At 35.9% G+C, this 21,983-nt stretch overlaps 1 protein-coding gene across 2 annotated transcripts; it reads left to right on the forward strand.

Annotated features, from left to right (window-relative positions):
• Window positions 2,035-11,638, forward strand: LOC109837352. Of its 2 annotated transcripts, none has more exons than XM_020405555.1 (7): window positions 2,035-2,099; window positions 2,907-4,508; window positions 4,612-4,863; window positions 6,628-6,708; window positions 8,685-8,823; window positions 9,061-9,500; window positions 11,374-11,638. In XM_020405555.1, exons 2-7 carry the CDS (start codon window positions 3,333-3,335, stop codon window positions 11,428-11,430), a joined length of 2,145 nt encoding a protein of 714 aa, XP_020261144.1. In that variant the 5' UTR covers window positions 2,035-2,099; window positions 2,907-3,332; the 3' UTR covers window positions 11,431-11,638. The 2 variants fall into 2 exon arrangements, with proteins under 2 accessions (XP_020261144.1, XP_020261146.1); XM_020405557.1 differs by having other exon boundaries at window positions 2,044-2,160.

Raw genomic sequence — 21,983 nt, forward strand, 5'->3', positions numbered from 1 at the left:
AATTATTGACTTAGTCATCGGAGGAATCACCAAAAAATCTAACTCAGGTCCTCTAATGTATTGTAGTCTTGCAGGAGGCTCAACAGTCCATCTGGGGGTCAGCCATTAAAGGAGGTCAAGGGACCCTAACCTCTTCAAGATCACCCTCAAATTCCGCTATTGAGAATATCGACATCAACAAGTTTAAAGTTTTCTAAAATTGCAATTTATTCTTCATAGAAATTTGCTCTCAAATTAGACGATGAGTACAATGAAATTAAGCAACTAGTTGAAATAGTTTTTTCTTTTTTTCAGGTGAAATAGGGAGGCAAAAGCCTTGACATAGAAGAACTAAAAAACATCCTCAAAACAGACAAGACTTGGCCACTTCTTGCTATCACCATCCCGGACCAAAAGTTGCATAATATCGTTCGGAGGGGTTAACAACACTTCGACACACATAATCCAGTCGATATCCTGTTTGGTGAGGAAGTTCGCCGCTTGGTTTGATTCTCAATAAATATGATACACCCTAATTTGCCAATGTTTTCAAAGAAGATCTCGAACTCGAGAAATGATGTTGAAGTGAGGATACGACGCGATCACGTTGTGAATGAGGTCAATAACTCTTCCGAGTCCGTTTCAGCAATAACACAAGGTTCTCTCTATTCCTAGGCCAAATTATGACCATGCCAAAGACCCCATGACTCTAATTCCATGACATTTGGCTCCCGAGCTGGATTACTGGATTGAGTCTGCTCATTATGCCAATACCACATGCTTCGAACCATCTCACCAAACATAAGAGACCAATCCATAGACCACTCACCAATTCCAACCCGAGTAGTAAGATTCCAGTCCACCTAAGCCACCAAGTTCCGAGAGAGAAAAATAGCAAAAAAATTTCTGGGGAAACAAAGATAGCCCAAATAGTTGAAATAGTTTTAACATTTTACATGATGAACAGGTGCATTCTCATTCGATACCAAAGTTTTAGAATATTAGTTTTTTTTTATTTCTATATCAATAGATACTTATGGTTAGTCTTCAAACAAAGTTTTCCTAGATCCGTCACTGTATACATTGTTGATTCACCTCTCATTTATTACATGAGGTAACTTAACCTAGTCCTAGGAGTTGTTTGTTTTCATGCGGTTGCTAAATTTTTCCTTGAAAAAAGGGACCCACAAATCTAAAATTATATTTTTATCATATACAATATTTGTTGAGTAATGATAACTATACTATAAGAATCATATTGCTTTTCTATTACTATGCACAACGAATTAAGACCTTTTTGCAAAAGGAAATTATGAGTGGTCATGACCCCCACTTCTTTGTGTGTAATAGTACAAGTGTAGAATAACTCTTGTAGTACATCTAGTATTTTTATGTCTTTTTAGTATTTTTATGCCATGCATTTAGGGGTGCCAGGTAGGATAGGTGCATAAAATGCGATTCTCTAAAATTATAGCGATTTCATTTGGATTTATAATTTTAGTCATATATTCTAACAAAATTCATATGCGACATACCCCTCACAAATCCTCTTTAACATTTATTAAAAATTGTGAATATTAGTTTTTCAAAATTCATTGCATGCATCAAGATGAATACATGAACCAAACAACCCCTTAGCGGTTATCACGTTAAGATAGATTATCTGGCGGAGCATCCTAAGCCGATCTCCTGCTTTCTTAAAAAAATAAATAAAACAAAAATTACCCAAAAATAAAAAGTAAAAGAAAAGGAAAATGCTGGTTAAGTTTTTAACCGATGACGCCAAAATATAAACATGGAGGAGAGAGAGAGAGAGAGAGAGAGCGCTTATATATATCTATATATATGGTAAGGGGTTTGGAGAAGGAGAAGGGAAAGGGGAAGAAGAACAGGATACTGTGAAACAAAAGAGAGAGAGGAAAATTTATTTCTAGTTTCTGATTTCATAATGGGTTTTCCTTTCTCTTGCCATTTAATCTCAAATTAAGGTTAATCAGTCAAAAAGAGAAAAAAAAAAAAAAAAAGAAGAAAGCAGTTTGGTTGCTTGTCCGATCGTTGGTAAAAAAAAAAAAAAAAAAGAAGAAAGCAGTTTGGTTGCTTGTCCGATCGTTGGTGGAGAGGTTGTTTGACTCATCCGATCGCTTCTCTTTCTTCCCCATCAAATTCTTTCGATTTTTTTTGGTAAAGATTGTTTTTTTCTCTTTAATTTTAATGGAATGTTTGCCGTGAACGGAACCTCTTGAGTGTTTATTCAGTCTCGCTGATCGGTTTGCTTATTTTCAGATGGCTTTTGATTTTACTTTTCTTGTTTAATGGCATATTATTATTATTATTATTATTATTATTATTATTATTATTTTTTGTTTTTCACAAGGTGAGGATTTTGGTTTGTGCAGAAGGGTTTTATCCTAATTTATTTAATTTCTTTAATCCTTAGCTGACATCAGTTATTGGGTTTGTGATGATCATCGTAATGATCTTTGTGGACCCAAATTGGGGTAGCAAGCTGTTTTTTTTTTTGTTCAAGCAATATATTTATTTATTTATTGAGCAGATGACGCTGATAACCAGTGGATTGGGAAGATTTTCTTGATTTAGTGAATTACCAAAGTTTCTTTTAGTGGCTAGAAATATAAGGGCGTGGTTTGGTCATGATCAGCAGAGAGCTCAAAATTTTCTTTTCCTTTAAATTTCTTTTGAGGCTTTAGATCCTATTAAATTGATCAAAACGAACTTTTTTATACTAGTTTCGTCAATTTGAGTGCTCCCAAAAGCTATAAGTGATCAGCCGTTTTGTTTTGCATCCATTATGCTAGAAAGGGGAATTTCTATTGTTCATTTGTTCTTATCTATCTTGATGATTCTCATGAATTCAAATACTTGATTGGAATCTTCGATTTAATTTGTTGCTTCATTTATTCTTTCAGGATTGATCAACCACGAAGTCATTATGGAGATTTCAGAGGCATTGATATTGACATTTGTTATGGATTTCAAACATTGGATTGAGGTGTTGGCACCAATCTTTCGAGGTCACGGCGACTGATGAAACTGTGAACTTTTTATTTACAAGGCATTGGTAATTTGCTAGTTTACACTGGCCTCCAGTAAGTTGCCAGTAATCGATTCAGATTGTAGTGAGTTGTAGCTTGGATATTTATTTCAATTCTCAGTTCTTTAGCTTTCATTGAACTGGATGTTCAGAAGAACACAAGAGGGTTGTCATGGATAGATAGTGGAGTTCAATCATCAATAGGAAGTAGAAGTAGAAAATCAAAGTATCTAGAAGTATTTGGAGACTAGTGGGATAAGAAAAAGGTAGAAAGAAAAGTCCCCACATTTAATATTTTGCAATGGGTTTACCTCAAGTAACCCCTAGTACATCTGGTGAAGTTACAACATCATTGAGCACTTACGTCTCGATCCCGCCTCGATTTGGGAGTATTAGCAGTTGTGACCTGGACGGTCTCCATAGAGGGAATGTGGAAGATAGGGAAGAAGAAGATATTTCGTGCTCCGCCTCAATTAGTGATTTCCGTAAGAAAGCTAGCTTACAGGCCCCAAAAGGCATAGGTGCTCCGATGAAATGTAAAAGTCTAGTTGATGAAGCCGTGAATCTTCATGGGCTAAAAATTGATTTTAAGGACAAGCTTGGATGGCTGTCCCCTAAAGTGAGGGTTGTGGGTTTTGAATCGAGCAATCTGGGTTCTTCTGCTATTGAGTGTCAGAAAGTAGGAGTGGATGGGAATCATTCATCTTCAAGTGATGGGATATCCGATTCATCAAATGATTTAAATGGATCACAAGTGAGAAAGCGTTTGCATTCTCCATTGAATGGGATGGTTCATAAACAGTTCCATGGTAATTTCTTAGATCTTTCAAGTCGCAGTGCTAGGGGAGATCTTTATGATCCTAGCAGAAATTACAGTATCTTTGCATCGCAGGACAGAAAGAAAGCAAATATTGGGTGCACTGACTGCCTTGAGGTTCCAATTTGGCCCAGCTCTAGCAGTGAGAATAAGTTCAATTCTGGGTTTTTCACTGATGGTCCTTTGCTTGAGAACACAGAAGCTTTTAGTCACTTTTTTAAGTCATCTGCATCGGGATTTGATTCGAACAATTCTTCAATTAAAGGAAGAAACTGTAGTGCAGCGGTTAACATATCTCCTAAAAAGGTTCATTCGCCACCACTCTCCTTGTCTCCTCTTGGTCCTAAATGGGCTGATAGAATGAGAACTGAAGGGATCTGCAGAGATATCTCAAAAGAAATTGAAAGTGACTTCTTGATTCTAAAAAACCTGAAGGATCCAGTTAATGAAAGTAACACAGGAATCCCAATTCCAGTAGAAGAAGATATACTGCATGACGAGTCAGATTTATTTACACCTTTAAGTTCTGAATCTGCCCCTACACATCGTTGCATAAAGTTTGCCAAAAGTTTGAGCCTTATTCCTGTTCGGCGATCGCTAGTTGGTTCCTTTGAAGAGTCTCTCTTATCAGGCCGGTTCTCCTCTGGCAGTGTTAGTCAGGTTAGAAATCATGTAGATGTTGCATGTTATGAAGAGGTGGCATGATTAATTTGATATAAGCCTTTTTGTTATGTTTTCTTAATTTGGATTATTGATGATGCAGAGAATTGATGGTTTCTTAGCGGTGTTGAATATCACTGGGGGAAGCTTCTCCCCTGCATCTCAAAAACTCCCGTTTGGTGTAACGAGCATTGATGGAGATAGCTCCCTGTTATACTATGCTTCCATTGATCTTGCAGGAAGCTTGTCATCAAGTAAAGGTAGAGGGCCAAAATTGAAAAGGAGCCTTAGCAATAATGATTCTCGAGCAGCCAAAAGTCGCTTGCGCATCCCTATGAAAGGGCGTATACAGCTGGTACTTGGTTTCTTAACCCTGAAAAATTGATTGGTGAACAAATGAGTTAGAGCTTTTAACTGGTTAAGAGTACACATAGGTAATCTGCTGGCTGAAGATGAATCAAGTAACATTTATTTAAACATCCATCTTTCATGAACTCAAACTTTCATCTGGTCTTCCGGGTACTTCCCTGATCATTGTATTAATCTCATTTATGTTTTGGCCTGGGTGATTGAGGGATTAGCCATCATGAGTTTGGTCTTTGAGGTGGTAACAGGAAAAACAAAAATTGAAGTTCAAGTAAGTAGAAAAATGCGGTCAGAGTTATCAATTGACAATTAATGACTTGAAAAATGTAATTTATTAAGCCAAAAGTAATACGAGATGAATCAAAGTAGATGTGTATGGTTCTGTATTGAGGGTGCTTCGGCTGAGTCAGGGTACATGGGGTTTTCTGAATTTATAGTGCGGCATTGCTTAACTGGGGGATGCACGCTTCTTAGTATGTTTCAGACTATTGATGCATAGTTTAAACACGATAAGTGCAACTTATGTACAAGCTTATTCGATTTACCAGTAGAATCTTGGTGGATGTTAACAGTACTTATATACAGAAGGTACCACATATCCTTAAAATAATATCTTTGTTATCCTTTGATGTTTCTCTGTAGAAAGGGGCGTCAGATCATTTTCTTTAGAATTGTACGCATGACAGTAATAGGTATAGTGGGGGAAATAATAAAAAGATTATTGTCGTAGTGATTTAGTTTAAGAAGTTGAAGTAGTTTTAAAAGCCTAATGTTATTAATTCTTTTGTTTGTTTCTGATAGGAAAACAAAGTGTAGTTGTGCAATACAAGAACTGAATGAAATACTCTAGGATAATAATGCGGACACAAAAGAGAAGAAAATTATCTAATAACCTAGATGAAACAAAAGCCTTATTTTAGCCTCCAAGGTCAGCGTGTTTTATCTGGATCATCTGTTGATAGTAATTTGTTAATGGGCTACATGCTTCAAAAAATGAAGCTGTATACTTTCTGTTTCCTGTTCTTATATCATACCATTTGAAACTTCAAACTGTTACTTATGAAAATACTGGTAGGAACCTGGGGAGAGAAAGTCTAAGCATGGGAGTTCCTTTTTGATAGTGTTAAGCCTTGTCAACTCTGAAGTTTTGGATGGTCTCTAGAGCTTAACTAGTGAGCTAGATCATAGATGAGCTCCGATACCTAGAGTAGGCAGATAACAACACTGGTGAGTTAAAAAAAAAACTCTTACTGTACAATCCATTTGTTGAGAGAATGGTTCGCATACGGCATATCTTACTGCACTGGAAAGAATCGTATTCATCTTCTCCAGTTGCTCTTTCAATCTCTCATGGAAAACTAGTTTCAATCTCTCATGGAAAACTAGTTTCAATCAGAGTTTTAAAATTGCCTTGTAATTTAGCTGTTACGTGGCAAAAATATATCAAAAGCTCACTGGCAGTTCCACGGGATTCACTCAGGACGTTCCATTATGTTTGTGTACTCTCTTTATCTTGTGAACCAGACTTCTTTTGGTCATCTTGTACTACAGACATGCAAATCCCGATGCTAATACCAATGAAAACCCTAATCCTATCTCCCAAAGTTGTAATGCAGGTTATATCTTTGTTTTGAATAGGATCATATTAGTGCATGAGAAACTTCTTTTCATGATAAAAGTTTTTCCCCTTTAACATCTTTCTATTTGTCATAACATATTTTCTTCATTTTCACTGATGTGCTTCATTTAACAGGTACTCAGCAACCCAGAAATGACCCCTCTTCACACATTCTTATGTAACTATGATTTGAGTGATATGCCTGCTGGAACTAAGGTGTGGTTACTGCTTAGCTGTTTTCATCTTGTTCTTTTGTTCTATAGACGCCACTTAGCTATATAATTTTGAGAGCAGCACAGCCCTGTCACATATAGAGGCTGACTATAACTTCTGGAAGAACTGTCTATATAATTGTAAAACATTTCACTGACGATCTCTGTGTTGACTTATAATTTCATACCTTATTCAATCTATCATAATAGAGAACTCAAGTTTGCAGCACTGGTATTACGCGTTGATCTTAGTGTTGTTTTTGGTTGGTCATGATTTTGTCTCTTTCCTTGTTAAATCTTTCAGTTATCAATAAAAATTTGTATATCTCTGTTGAATTATGAGCTGCAGAAAAGCTTAACATCTAATTGTTTATATTGAGCTCTCTGATTACATATATAGTATGAACTTGCTAGATTCAGTTGTCATCTACAATGGCATACATAACAATACAGTTGCATTTTCTCAATTTCATCTAATAAGTGAATATAATTGAAAATTCGATGTGTGAAAGATCATTCTCTTGGAGACTTCTTTGGTTGTTGAGATATTTATAGTTGGGTTCATCATAATACTTGGTCGAGAAGTGTAAGATCTACAGGCTCTGCAATTTAGATGTACCATCTTACTTGGAGGTCTGCAGGGACATAAAAAATAAAATTTCTGTAGATCTAAAGGGAGATGGAGATAAGGGAACTGAAATCGGTGATTTTGTACTCCCAGTGTAGATTTGACAATGCCTTGAAGTTGAAGTCAATAATGGGAGCCTGTAAGGACTTGCTGCCTCCAGTTTGAATAGCCTATAGAAACAACTTGCAATTTGAAGGTCTAGCTGAAGCAGTGTCAGCACTTCCATGAGAGGAGTCCTATTTGAATATCACTACAAGTAGTGGCAAAGGTTTTATTTTCCAACTTAAGTAGAGCGCTGTGCTGTTTTGTCTCGGTTAATGTTTGGGGAGGGTGTACATGCGCGCGCGTGCGCACACACACCCCACCATATGCACCAGTACCCCTAATACATGGCTAAATTTTCCAAGGTAATCATGTCATGGTCTAGCATCAGAAGTTGAAGTCAATAATGGGAGCCTGTAAGGACTTGCTGCCTCCAGTTTGAATAGCCTATAGAAACAACTAGCAACTTGAAGGTCTAGCTGAAGCAGTGTCAGCACTTCCATGAGAGGAGTCCTATTTGAATATCACTACAAGTAGTGGCAAAGGTTTTATTTTCCAACTTAAGTAGAGGGCTGTGCTGTTTTTTCTCGGTTAATGTTTGGGGAGGGTTTACATGCGCGCGTGCACACACACCCCACCATCAGCACCAGTACCCCTAATACATGGCTAAATTTTCTAACGTAATCATGTCATGGTCTAGCATCAATATGTATCTGATCTAGATAATTATATCTAAATTATATGTATCTCTTTGTAATGATGGACGCTGAAACTAATATTTCATTGCAAAGATATATTCTTAGCAGACGGAAATCTGATCAAAAGTAAATAAATACTTCTTAGTCAAAAGTAAATAAATACTTCTTAGTCAAAATAATTGCTCTCTAAATGCACATATAACTTAGAAAATTATGGTTAATGAAGAAAACTTGATTTTTTCTTCCACCTTTGTCAGTATCTGTTCCATTTAATGTGCAATAATATGTGATTTTTCTTCCATAAGCATCTTGTTATTTGTCACCACACAAGGCCATAGTTGATGTTCTCAGTGAACAGCATATAGCTTGTATATAGCAGGGTAAAGTTGTTCAAGTTCAAAGCTGATAGAAAACTATCTAAAAGAATTACATCAAAGTGGACAGGTCACATGTCATGCCAACTCGGCAGTCATGAACACTTTACCATATAACATACCAATTCACTTCCTCACATCTATGACTTAAGAAGCAACTTAAATTTATTCAAGAGCTAATCATTTTTTTATCAGATATTGTTTTTCAGTATTGTTCTTATATTCTGAAATGAAACAGACGTTTATGCGTCAAAAGACAACCTTAGCTTCTCCTGCATTCTCGGAGCAAAGTAAAGAAGGAATGAAATCTCAAACTGCAAAAAATGGGCCTTCGGCTACCTTGGTATCTGAGAAGAGTGAACATTTGGAGTGTGCAGGCAAGTCTAGTGAATATAATTAATTACTCGACATATTAGAAAGTACGATAGTACACGTTAGGATAGGCAAATATGCAAGAACTAAAAACATTATCTGCACTGTGCATTGATTTTGATGCATACAAATAGCTAAGATTTGTAACTCTATATTCAAGGGGTGCTGATAAAAAAGTTTATACCCTTTGGTATGCACATGCTCAAGATTTAAAATAACTGAATATGATGTTGCTTTTACAGGTTGTGAACATAGTCAGAACCTGTCAAGTAAAGCACAAAGCATAGAAGAAATGTTTTCATCTATAGATGCCAGTATGGAATCTCAGAATCGGTTTAGTTATTGTGTGAATGCGAAAGACAGCACTAAATTTAATAGGGTGCAAACCCAAACTTATGATAAAGGTGTTCACAGTCAGTTGAATGAGTCGTATGCACCCAGCATTAAATCTACACATTACTCTCCAAAATCTAGCTCCGGTGCACTTCGTTATGCACTCCATCTTCGTTTTCTTTGTCCATCTTCAAGAAAATGTATGAAGTCAGTGCAAAGATGTGTATCTGATCCCTTCTCAGTACCTGGGAGAAGCAATGTGGAAATTGAGGGGGAGCGGCGCTTTTATCTCTACAATGATCTTAGGGTTGTGTTTCCCCAACGTCATTCTGATTCAGATGAAGGAAAGGTATGCTACTATTTTCTTTTATTCCAAATTTTCTCTTGATGCATGTTTATATGATTAACATTTTGTCTTTGATTTGTCTGCTTTATGTCCATTCAAAAGGGGTAGAATTATAAGCACAGCTTCATACACGCGTAGTTCTAATTCCTTTTTCAATGAGCTTAGAGTCTAATAAGCCCCTAAAGTTTACCCATCTTTTCTAAGAAACCCTTAAAACTCTTATTTCAATCAATTAATTCCTAAAATTTATTCTACTTTTCTAGTAAGCCCTTAAAACTTTTATTTCAATATATTAAGCCCCTAAAATGTTTACTTTTGTTCCATTTGGTCCCCATGGTAGTTTTCAACACAAACACCACCCAAAGTACAATTGAGTTGAGGTAGAATTGGAACATTTTAAAAGAAAATTTTATATTTTGACTAGAAAGAAACAACAGGTGCAAAATTAATTGATGGAAGTTAATAATATTTTTTTTTCTTTGGGCAAACCTTGAGGAGGATTTTTGAAAATTCTCTTCAAATAGTTTAATTTTTTTTAGTTGTATAAAATTATATCCTTCTAAAAAATTGTGAGAATAACAATCCTCTTCCCTCCAAAAAAAAAAATGAAATAATAATAATAAGACCATTTCGCCCTTCCATCATGGGGATTAATTAAATAGGATGAAAGAAAACACTTTAGGGGTTTAATAGATTAAAATGAAAGTTTAAGGGCTTCTTAGAAAAGTATGGCGTAGAGTCTTCATAGATTGAAATAAGATTTTAAGGGCTTCTTAGAAACGTGGGGTAAAATTTAAAGGCTGCTTAGAATTTGAGCTCTTTTTCAACTGATGCTCTTAATCATGTGATGCGGTAAATTGCAGATAACCCTCTTGTTTATTCCTCAGTAGCAGTTATTGCCTCTCAACTACTTTGTTAGAAACCCTCGACTTCTCACATTGAGAAGGATTTAATTGCAGATAACCCCTCTACTTGCGAATTTAGGTAACTTCTATTGAGAAAGTTGAGTGGTATTGAGTGCTACTGAAGGTATAAATGAAGGGTTTATCTACAATCTAGCAAATTGGATATGATGTTTTGACCACGTTTTTTTTTTTTTTTTTTTTGGTTATTTGATGTTTGGTACTTGTCATGTTTGTTTTTGAAAGCTTCCTGTATGGTTTGTTTCTTTTCCCCCTGTTTGGGCTAAGTTTAGTTCATGTTTGTGGTAACTCTTGTGCTAGTTTTATTTTCTCTTGTACTCTCTTGTTTGGTGTGCAGTAGAATCAAGCTGAGTAGACATATTGCTGTTTCTTCACCAAAATTATGATTTCTTCCTTAGTTACTTTTTAAGTTTTTGGCCCAAACTCTTATGTTTGTTTTGAGGATGGGTGGTTCCTTAATATGCATGATAGCTGAATTTGTCCATCTTTCCTCATTTGATGGAGTTTAATCTCCCTCATTGAGACTGTGGCTTCTTTGCCCATTTTATTGTGCTGGCTGGAAATAAATTTTCTCTCTTGATGGTATTGGCTGGAGTTAAATATCTTTGCTCTTAGGATTTTTTTTCTCGGCTTTTGTTATTGTTTTCTATGATTATTTTCCTGCTACCATTTTCTTTCCTCATATTATTTTCTTTTTCTTTCTTTCTTTTGCCATTGAGTTGATGAATCCATCCAAATGAGTGTTGGCATGCATTTTCTATCAATTTGATGGTCTCGAACGTGTTAAATCAGGAGTATCATCAAACCTTGCATTGCATTATCTTCAGTGGGGATTAATTTGTCCCTGTGATCTGTGTTCATGCGTCTGTGTGATCTATTGAGGTCTAATGAGCTTTGATCTGATTTTGATGGAAGAGATTTTGTTTATTTGTTCATTATTTTTTTTGGAGCAGCTGAATGTTGAGCATCACTTCCCAGCCGATCCAAAATTCTTCGACATTGGCAACTGACAGAAATATCAATCAGCTTTGCTCGGCCAGCTTGTCTCTCATTAGCTTCTCAACTGTAAATATGCACCTCAACTGTAAATATGCACATGCATTTGAAAATTTCTTTCAATTACCCATGTTATCTGATAAGAAACTCTGTCCAATTTGTACAGTGAAAAAAGTATTGCGTTTTAGCAATTTAAAGGTGTCACATTATTGCACAACTTAATTCGACTTTCAAGTTTGATCCTTCGCTCTTTGAGATAAAATTCTTGAGAACAGAGAGCAAAATGGCATCACGTACTTATCATGATGGTGCATAATTTCATACTAATGACACTTTCGTATATAGGGTCAACTTCTCGTACACGGTGGTGTTATATATTCCTGGTTGTCTGGATACTTTAACCCAAATGTCAGATATTTGGCACCCTGTTTGGATTATACTATTTCACAGCAAATATTTCAGCAAATAATACTATTTCACAGCAAGTACATTGTTGCCTTGGTTCTTTGGCGGATGTGTAACGCGTAAGACTTCTATCAGGGCGCTCTACACCGTGCTGGGAGATCTGATACTCGCGAGGGAAGAAAAGTGGGGTGGTTTGGGTATTTCAGTGCTCCTTGTGTGCAAAGGGGGTGGTTTGGGTGTTTCGGTGCTCCTTGTGTGTTGTGCCAACCGATGATATGCACTGATACCACTTGTTGGGATTTATGCCCGAGAACTAACACATACGCCGAGAGAGGTCAAATACAATCACAATAATGACATAAACGCAAACAACCAATTTTACGTGGTTTGGCAAATTTGTCTACGTTCACGGGAGCGACACAATTAATTTTTTATTAGTAACAAAAAAAATTACAAATAAGAGAGGATTTCAAACTTGAGATCTCTCAAACAAATAGCAGGTGATTTTATTCTAAAATCACTGCTCAAACTCTCTTAATTATCCTAAAGAAACTCCTATTTAATTCACCAAACCCCTCCTCTCAATTAATGAGTACAGGGAAAAATGGGTTTCACCAATTGGAGAGACCCCAAATCAGAGCTCAAGAGAAGAACGCTGCTCTTCTCTTCTTCTTTTTTCTTTCTGCTTCGCTCTCTCTCTCTGTCGCCGCTCACAAGGGTTTCGATGCGCTCTGCCGCTCCAAAGGGGCTCACGAACAAGGTTTCCCTTTTATTGGGAAACCCTAGGGCGAGCTCATCTCCTGCTGGCTACAGCTGGTCTCCACTAAGAAAGGCGAGCTTCGAACGCCTCTCCACACCCGTACGCATGTGAGCTTCGAACTGCCAGCTTGTCTACAGCTGGCCTCCACCACGCAGGCGAGCTTCTCAGACCCGCAGGTCGACAGGCGAGCTGAGGGCTTCAGCAGGCGAGCCCCCTCGCCTTCCCACGCCCGCAGCGGCAATAGGCGAGCTTCCTCGCACGAACCACTCGCTCTCCACTATCCGCAGGCGGGCAAGCTCATCCACGCCTCGCCTCCAATCGCTCTCGGCTTCAGGCGAGGTCCCGCCCCCTCTTTCAGGTACGTTTTCTACAAATCTCCGTCTCGGCAAATTTTTTCCAAAACCGAGCCGACACCAAACAAACCAAACGTTCCACGTGTTGCGTCTAGTAGGAAGTGAAACAATTCACGACAATGGACTCAATTCACAACAAGTCGAGACCCAAATAAGAATGAGATCACTCTCCAAACATTGGTGTCTACTCACCAAATCGGCTGCATCATAAATGACTGCCTACGTATCATCTTGCTCAAGGAATCAAGCCTTCATGTAGTTTACCCAACGGCCTTCAAAGGCTCTCAATCAACTAGAAGAGTTCTCAACTCTTCATCAACAAATCTGCGGCTGATAGAACTCCAAATGACCCCAAATTATAACAAACCAAACACCTCCACCTGAGGTGAACCAATGGCCATATCCAAACTACGTCTACCAGCTGCACTCAAATCAACCAACTCATCATCTGCATCCAAATCCAAATGATTCCCAACTAGTGTCACCTCAGCTGGAATCCTAAACGATACAGTATGATCTGGAGTATGTGGAGTAATCTCCACCCAACGTGGAGTAGTATCACTCTCTATCCGCTGCGATATCCTAATGATCTAATCAACACTCTCCACCTGCCGAGAGTTAAAAGTGACATTCTTGCTCAGAATAAAATCAAAGTCTCCCAAACGAGTCTCTAATCCTAAATGTGCAATCAGATCAAATCTCACATCCACGATGTGACCAAGTGCTGGGTAGCCAAACATCCGACACAACCCAAAATCTGAAGAAGCTCCATTAGATCTAAAATCTCCAAACGCAGCAGTCGGCAACCTATGATGAAGATGACCCAAACATGTCAAAGCCCGAACACTAAAGTCAATGCTCGACATCAAACGTCGATCCCCCTTCAGTAAGGAACAACTCACTAAATCTGTCATTTCATCTCATCGCCCTAATGTTTCCTCTCCAATGAAGTGTCTCAAACTGTCATGAGCTCGGCACAAATGCAAAAAAGAACAACGGATTACCTTTCTGCCAATACACTTCCTCAAACTGTTGTTGACTACTAGGACTTTAAACCAACGAGACTTGGTTACAACCCATAAATGCCTAGTACAATCCTCAACATAGGAACCCAAATATCGATCACCTCCCAATGATACATCTTTGGAAGGCCCCCAAATGCCTGACGAACACTACATAAAAGGCCCCTCGTTCGATGGATAGAAGTGCCAAACTCCACCTTTGTCTTTTTGCTCATCCCAATGTGCTCAAAGGACTTTAATCTGCAGGTCAAAGCATTCCTCAACAATCTATGCACGACATAGCCAATCAAATACCCCAGCATCAAACAACGCCACAGTCTAGCCCCTAAAGAAGTCGGCAGCTCTCTATCAATCACCGTGCTCCCAAGCAAATAATACAAATTCTCTTTCTGACACTCTTCATCATCATCATGGACCCCAATGTGACATTCAAACGTGCATCCACCAAGGTCACTCTATAGCCTGTTGCCTCCAAAGCTCCAATTGAAATGATGTTCTTCTTCAACCGAGGAACGAACCTCACTTCCTCCAACTCCCGAATCACCTCGTCACTCATCCGAATACGAACGGTACCAATATCACCAATATGACATTTGTGATCATTACCCATGAGCACGACATCCCCTCTTTCCAACTTCTGAAAGCTGGAGAACCAATCCCTTCTAGGGCAAATATGGTAAGAAAGACCCGAATCCAACATTCACTCAGTGGAGTCGGTAATACATACTGACGGTAGTGCAGATAATGAGTAGCCCGAAGAATCCGAATCTGAATTGTCGCTCCTAGTCCTGGTAATATTCACCTCTGAAACTTGAATAGCTTTCCCCCTATTCTTCCAGGCTTGATCTATCAACTTTGGACATTCGGTTTTCTAATATTCATCCTCTTTACAAAAGGCACACTGATTCCTACGAACTTCAGAATGTGCCCCTCTAGAGTGTGACCTCCTACCACGGTTTGGACTCTTTATTCTTGCGACCAATGCCCCCGCTACCGGCTCAACTGAAGCCTCTTTATCATTCTTTCGAAGCTGATAATTCACAAGTACAGCGGTGACCTCACTATACGAAAGAGATGCCTTTTCGTTAATAAGAGTAAGAACAAAGGCCTCATATTCCTCGTCAGACAAGGAACTCAATAACAGCAACACCGTGTCCTCATATTCAATCATCACATCTACATTCGTCAAATCCGTAAGAAACTTCATGTAGTGGTTCATGTGATCACTAATGGAGGTCCCCTTCTTCAATTGGAAGCGATAAAGCATCCTCTTCAAATGCAAGCGATTTTTAACGCTCTTCGTCAAATACTTTCTCTCTAGGACCTCCTAAATCTTCTTAGCCGAAGTCTTATTCATCACATCATATTTTAGATCTTGAGTAAGATAAGACCTAATCACACCACACGCCGTTCGATTAATCTTCTTCCAAACCTTCTCATCAATGTCGTTCGGTTTTCCGTTCGACTCCAAAACATTTTTAAAATTTTTCGCATTAAGTGCATCCAAGACTTTGCATCGCCAAAGTCCAAAATTGTTTGTGCTATTAAACTTCTCCACGTCTATCTTCATAGAGTGGATATTCAAACTTTGAACGGTCTTCACACTAGAAGAACCCTCCACAACTCTTTCTTTACTGGCCATCTTCCTTAAGGCACTAACAAACCAATACGGAACAAATGAAGAATAGATCCAAACTGATAAAGAAATTTTTTTTACCTCCAACTGAAATTCTAAAAAAAGAGCCTACAAATGATCTCACCCCCACACTGTTGGTCTTCTTGTTTTGATGATGATTTAACAAACAATTTACATCTAATATTATTTGTCTAGTGTTTGTGTTTTGTTATTTATTATAGATAAACAATAAATTAGAGGATGAATGGAATTACGTTTCAACGATCATATCCAATGGAGGTTGACAGAATTGTGGAGTGAAGCCTTGCAATTCAAGTTGAAGATCCAAGTTCAAGTTTCTTCCGTATAGTGTACCAAGTCAAGCTTATTGAAGATCAATATTGCTTGGGTAACATTTAGTTTATGAGTTTATATTATGTGTGTTAGTACTTTAAGCTCAGTATCATATACACACACATTTTATTATTTTCTATGTATATATATATAGTTATATATATATATACACATCTTGGATTTTGGTTTATCCACAAACAAAGTTTTTACAAGCATATAAATAAATATTTATATTCATACATATTTGTTTTTATGTGGATAAGTTGGTTTGATCTAAATAGATATAAAACAAATATATATTCATATACATACTCATATGTTTCATATTCTATTGTATTTGACAAAATATTGTATTCATTGTTTATAGACTTCATAATAATAGTTTACATCTTTCTTTAAGTCTATAAAATCATTTTGTAGAGTTTCAAAAGTTTGTTTAAGTCAAATGTCAAAAACATGTATGTTTAGTTTTTATGTTTTTGGACTATTTTGAAAAATGATGATATTTTATATTTGGGAAGGTTTTTTTGAAAACCAATTTTTGTAACATGTTTATTATCATGTTTACAATCATTTTCCAATATTTTATATTTTTTGAAATTTATTTGATATTTTTAAACCCAGTTTAAAGTTGAGTTTTTCTGTGCACTTCAGGTCTATGCATGTTTGGTCGACTCATAAGTCGACTCACAAAGTGCAGCGCAGTTATGATTTTTCTTCTGCTGAGTTGACTCATATAAGTCGACTCATAAGTCGACTTATGAAAGAGCCGTTGCACAGTAATGGCTAGTTTCCAGCAGTGTTTTCTAGGGGCTTTTTTGTCTTTTCAGTTAGGGTTTGGCTGATGTCTTGGGTTGTTATAAATACCCCATTGCATTCAGCTCTTCAATTAGCCAAGAGAATATTTTAAGAAAGTTTAACAAGGGTTTAAAGTTTGGTTTAAGTTTGTTTAAAAAGCTTTTAAGTATTTTTCTAGTTTCAGTTTGTGAAGAGAATTTCACAAGAGCAAGTGGAGATCATCATGTCGTGTTTGAGCAGTCACTCTTCTCCCCCTCTCTTGTTATCATCTAGAGAAGTTTTCCTAAACTCATTCTAGCTATTTATTGTTTTGTTTCTAATTTCCATAAGCTAGATTTATATTGAGTTTAGTTAAATTGTTTTTATTGAATCTTTTTGTTCACACACAACCTATTGAGCTTATAGTATTTACATTCATAGTATATTTTGGGTTGTGGGGTTTGTGACTTAGAGTTGTTCCTAATTGAGTTCTCACCTTGTTTAGAGAACAATCATTTGTTGTGTTTAATTTGTGAAGTTCACTTTGTAATATACTTGTATACCGAGAGGAGTGTGTGGTGAGGACGTAGTCGATACCGAGAGGAGTGACGTCAGTGGCCTAGTGAGAGGTGATAATTTTGAGCACTTGAGGGAGTCGATACGTGAGGACCAACACTTGAGGTTGTACCTTGTGTATGTATTTTGTGAGGATATGTGAGAGTTGCCGGTTGACTTGATAACCGAGTGTGTAGAGTTTTCGGTTAGCTAGAAAACCGAGTGTGTAGAGAAGTTTCGGCTTCTAAACCGGGTTGTGTAGTGGATTCTCCTCGAGAGTGGGGAGCGGGGACGTAAGACGGAAGGTCTGAACCTCGTGAACATATAGCGTGTTTGGTTTGCATTAGCGCACTTATAACTGTTCATCTTATAGCCTATTGCATCTTGTTTGTTTCACCCTTGTGATAGTTTATATATCCTTACATATATCATATAGTATATCTCATTGCTAGGATATATCACATTTGTTCATATTGCATATTCTTGCTCATAAGTAATTGTATATCATCTTGCAAGATTATATTTGTTAATAAGTTTTAAATTGGCATAAAATCGGATTAGATTAGCATAAACCCTATTCACCCCCCCTCTAGGGTTCTTTCATAGCAACCTTAGGGTCTAACAATTGGTACCAGAGCTTGGTGCTCTTTGATTTAAGGTCTAATTACCTTGAGTTAAAGATCCAAGTTATCTTATTTTTGTGCTAATCTAGTTTTGTGATTTTATTATTATCTTGTAATTTTCCTTATGCCCAATGGTGTGTTAGATTTAAACTTTTTGTTCGATCTAGACACTTCGATTTATGAGAAATTATAGATGATACTTATATTGTACCCACTTCGGAGAAATCCAAGTGGAATAAAAATGATCATCGTATGTTTACCATGAATAGGCTTTTGTTAGAATTTTTACATAATGCGTTCGATTCATCTATGTCTAACAAGCTTGATTCTTTTGATAGTACTTACACATTATGGAAACTTATAGAAGCACATCAAGGGAATTTGGAGGCGATCCGACAAGCTTTGGAGGATTCCACTTCTAGTTCATGTGGAGCTTCATTTTCATGCACACTGTCACTAGGCGATAGCCTTAGTGTGGTAAGTGAGTCCGAATCCGAATATGATTTATCTTTTGATGAACTCGCCTGTGCTAGTAAAAAATTATTACATGCCTATAACAAATTGCATAAAATTTTTATTGATTTACAAAGCAAGCATGAAGGTTTAAAATCCGATCATGAGAAGTTAGCTTCTAAATTTGATATCATTTATCAAGAGAATGATACTCTTAAAGAAAATAATGATATGCTAAATTTGAAAAATAATAATTTAAAATTGGATATTGCTAACTTGACTCATAACAAAAATAATACCATGCTAGAAGTAAAGAACATAAAAAATGATTCTGCTTCCTTCATAAATGACTATTTATGTTTTACTTCTAATAAAAATGCATATGTGCCTAATAATGACGAGTTGAATCTTGTTGAAAACCGCATTTCATCTTTAGACTCAACTCTTGTTACATGCATGGATAATCATAAGAAACTTATGAACATGTGTGCTAAGGCTTATGCTACTACATCTAGACATCTCATACATCATGCACACATGTATAACAAAATTTGTAAGTGTTCAAACTGCGGCCGAAAAGGCCATATTGCTAAATTTTGCTATGATGCACATAAACCTACAAAGACTAATATTAATGCTCCTTGTGCATCTCATAAGGCTTCTTCATCACATACACATTCACATGATCATTCTCAAAAAGTTCATCATAAGCATGCTAATGTGTATCATTGTGATTTTTGTGGTAGAGTTGGTCACTTAGCTAAATTTTGTTTTGATTTGCGAAAAGTTTCTAAATCGCAAAATATTTCAAGTAGACCAACATTGTTTCAAAATATTTCACATTTGCAAAATAATCTTAAAAGACCATATATGTTTGCAAATGTTTCTCGTGTACATGTTTATGGTCAACAAAATCAAATGTGCCTCTTTTATTGCACTTATTGCAATCAGAATGGTCATTTGCATAATTTTTGCTTTGACCGTGTTCGTGCACCACATGAGCCCAAATGGGTTCATAACCCTAGGGCTTTGAGCTTGAATAATAGGGGTCATGTCCCTAACTAATCCGGCACCAAGAATGCTTGAGTGCCAAAATCTTTTTAAACCAAGAATTTTATTATTTTTTATTTTTCATGTCCTGGTTTTGAAAAACGTGTTTTGATTTTTTTTTAAATATGAAAACAAATTTTCTTTGATCAATTCTTTTGTTTTCATGATTACTAGTTTTGATTTTTGTTGAGAGGTTCGTGTTTATATAACCCCCGGATTTATTAAGTGTTTATTCCCAAATCATGTTTACCGGATGCTAGAATGATTATATAGGTTGGAACAAGCTTAAGAGCTTGATATATTGTTACCTCTCTTGAATTTCCTTTGTTAAAGATTTTGTTTTGATTTGTTGCTTTGAATTCATTATATTTCACTTATATGATGATATTTATATGTTTGTGCTTATGAATCATCTATTTGTGCATTATAATGTATTCTATGAGTGGTTTGATCAAGTTATACAAAGAAAATTTTTTTCTTTGATCAAACATTGTTTTTGGACTCAAATCTTGATTTATGATTTTATTTGAGTGATTTGTTTTCATTTGAAAACTTTTTTTTATGGTTCTCATGTTTTCCTCATTCCTTTGCTTTCATAAATCTATTTTTATACACTATGTTTTTATAATCGTGTAATGAGACACCTCTTTCATAAATGATATATCTATATATGTTCTCATTGTCTTGTTTGTATGTGAGATATGTTTAGCATATCTTTCATTTATGCTTACTCATATGTTTTTGCCTTAGCTTTCATTTCATATATTCTATATGGCATTTTGATAGGGGGAACTATTCCCTATACTTGTTTTATACTCACTCATGCATATTGATAGGGGCAGCTTTCGCTCTCTTCATTCTTGTTATTTTCCTATTTTTGATGTTGTCAAAAGGGGAGAAATATTGTGAGTATACATTTCTTTGTTTATATACATGTGAATTATAATTTATATATTCATTTTCATTCATGCATATGTATTTTTTGTAAATTGTTTGTCATCATCAAAAAGGGGAAGATTGTTGGCCTTCTTGTTTTGATGACGATTTAACAAATAATTTACATCAAATATTGTTTGTCTAGTGTTTGTGTTTTGTTATTTATTGTAGACAAATAATAAATTAGAGGATGGATGGAATTACGCTTCAACGATCATATCCAATGGAGGTTAGCAGAATTGTGGAGTGAAGCCTTACAATTCAAGTTGAAGATCCAAGTTCAAGCTTCTTCTGTATAGTGTACCAAGTCAAGCTTATTAAAGATCAATATTGCTTGGGTAACATTTAGTTTAGGAGTTTATATTATGTGTGTTAGTACTTTAAGCTCAATATCATATACACACATATTTTATTGTTTTCTATGTATATATATATAGTTATATATATATATACACATCTTGGATTTTGGTTTATCCACAAACAAAGTTTTTACAAGCATATAAATAAATATTTATATTCATACATATTTGTTTTTATGTGGATAAGTTGGTTTGATCTAAATAGATATAAAACAAATATATATTCATATACATACTCATATGTTTCATATTCTATTGTATTTGACAAAATATTATATTCATTATTTATAGACTTCATAACAATAGTTTATATCTTTTTTTAAGTCTATAAAATCATTTTGTAGAGTTTCAAAAGTTTGTTTAAGTCAAATGTCAAAAACATGTATGTTTAGTTTTTATGTTTTTGGACTATTTTGAAAAATGATGATATTTTACATTTGGGAAGTTCTTTTTAAAAATCAATTTTTGTAACATGTTTATTATCATGTTTACAATCATTTTCCAAAGTTTTATATTTTTTGAAATTTATTTGATATTTTTAAACCCAGTTTAAAGTTAAGTTTTTCTGTGCACTTCAGGTCTGTGCATGATTAGTCGACTCATTAGTCGACTCATGAGTCGACTCATAAGTCGACTCACGAAGTGCAACACAGTTATGATTTTTCTTCTACTGAGTCGACTCATATAAGTCTACTTATGAAAGAGCCGTTGCACAGTAACGACTAGTTTCCAGCAGTATTTTCTGGGTGCTTTTTTGTCTTTTCAGTTGGGTTTTGGCTGATGTCTTGGGTTGTTATAAATACCCCATTGCCTTCAGCTCTTTAATTAGCCAAGAGAATGTTTTAAGAAAGTTTAACAAGAGTTTAAAGTTTGGTTTAAGTTTGTTTAAAAAACTTTTAAGTATTTTTCTAGTTTCGGTTTATGAAGAGAATTTCACAAGAGCAAGTGGAGATCATCATTTGGTGTTTGAGCAGTCACTCTTCTCCCTCTCTCTTATTATCATCTAGAGAAGTTTTCCTAAACTCATTCTAGCTATTTATTGTTTTATTTCTAATTTCCATAAGCTAGATTTATATTGAGTTTAGTTAAATTATTTTTATTGAATCTCTTTGTTCACACACAACCTATTGAGCTTATATTATTTACATTCATAGTATATTTTAGGTTGTGGGGTTTGTGACTTAGAGTTGTGCCTAATTGAGTTCTCACCTTATTTAGAGAATAATCATTTGTTGTGCTTAATTTATGAAGTTCACTTTGTAATACACTTGTACACCGAGAGGAGTGTGTGGCGAGGACGGAGTC

Source organism: Asparagus officinalis, chromosome 4, assembly GCF_001876935.1.
Source record: "Asparagus officinalis chromosome 4, Aspof.V1, whole genome shotgun sequence".
NCBI lineage: Eukaryota > Viridiplantae > Streptophyta > Magnoliopsida > Asparagales > Asparagaceae > Asparagus > Asparagus officinalis.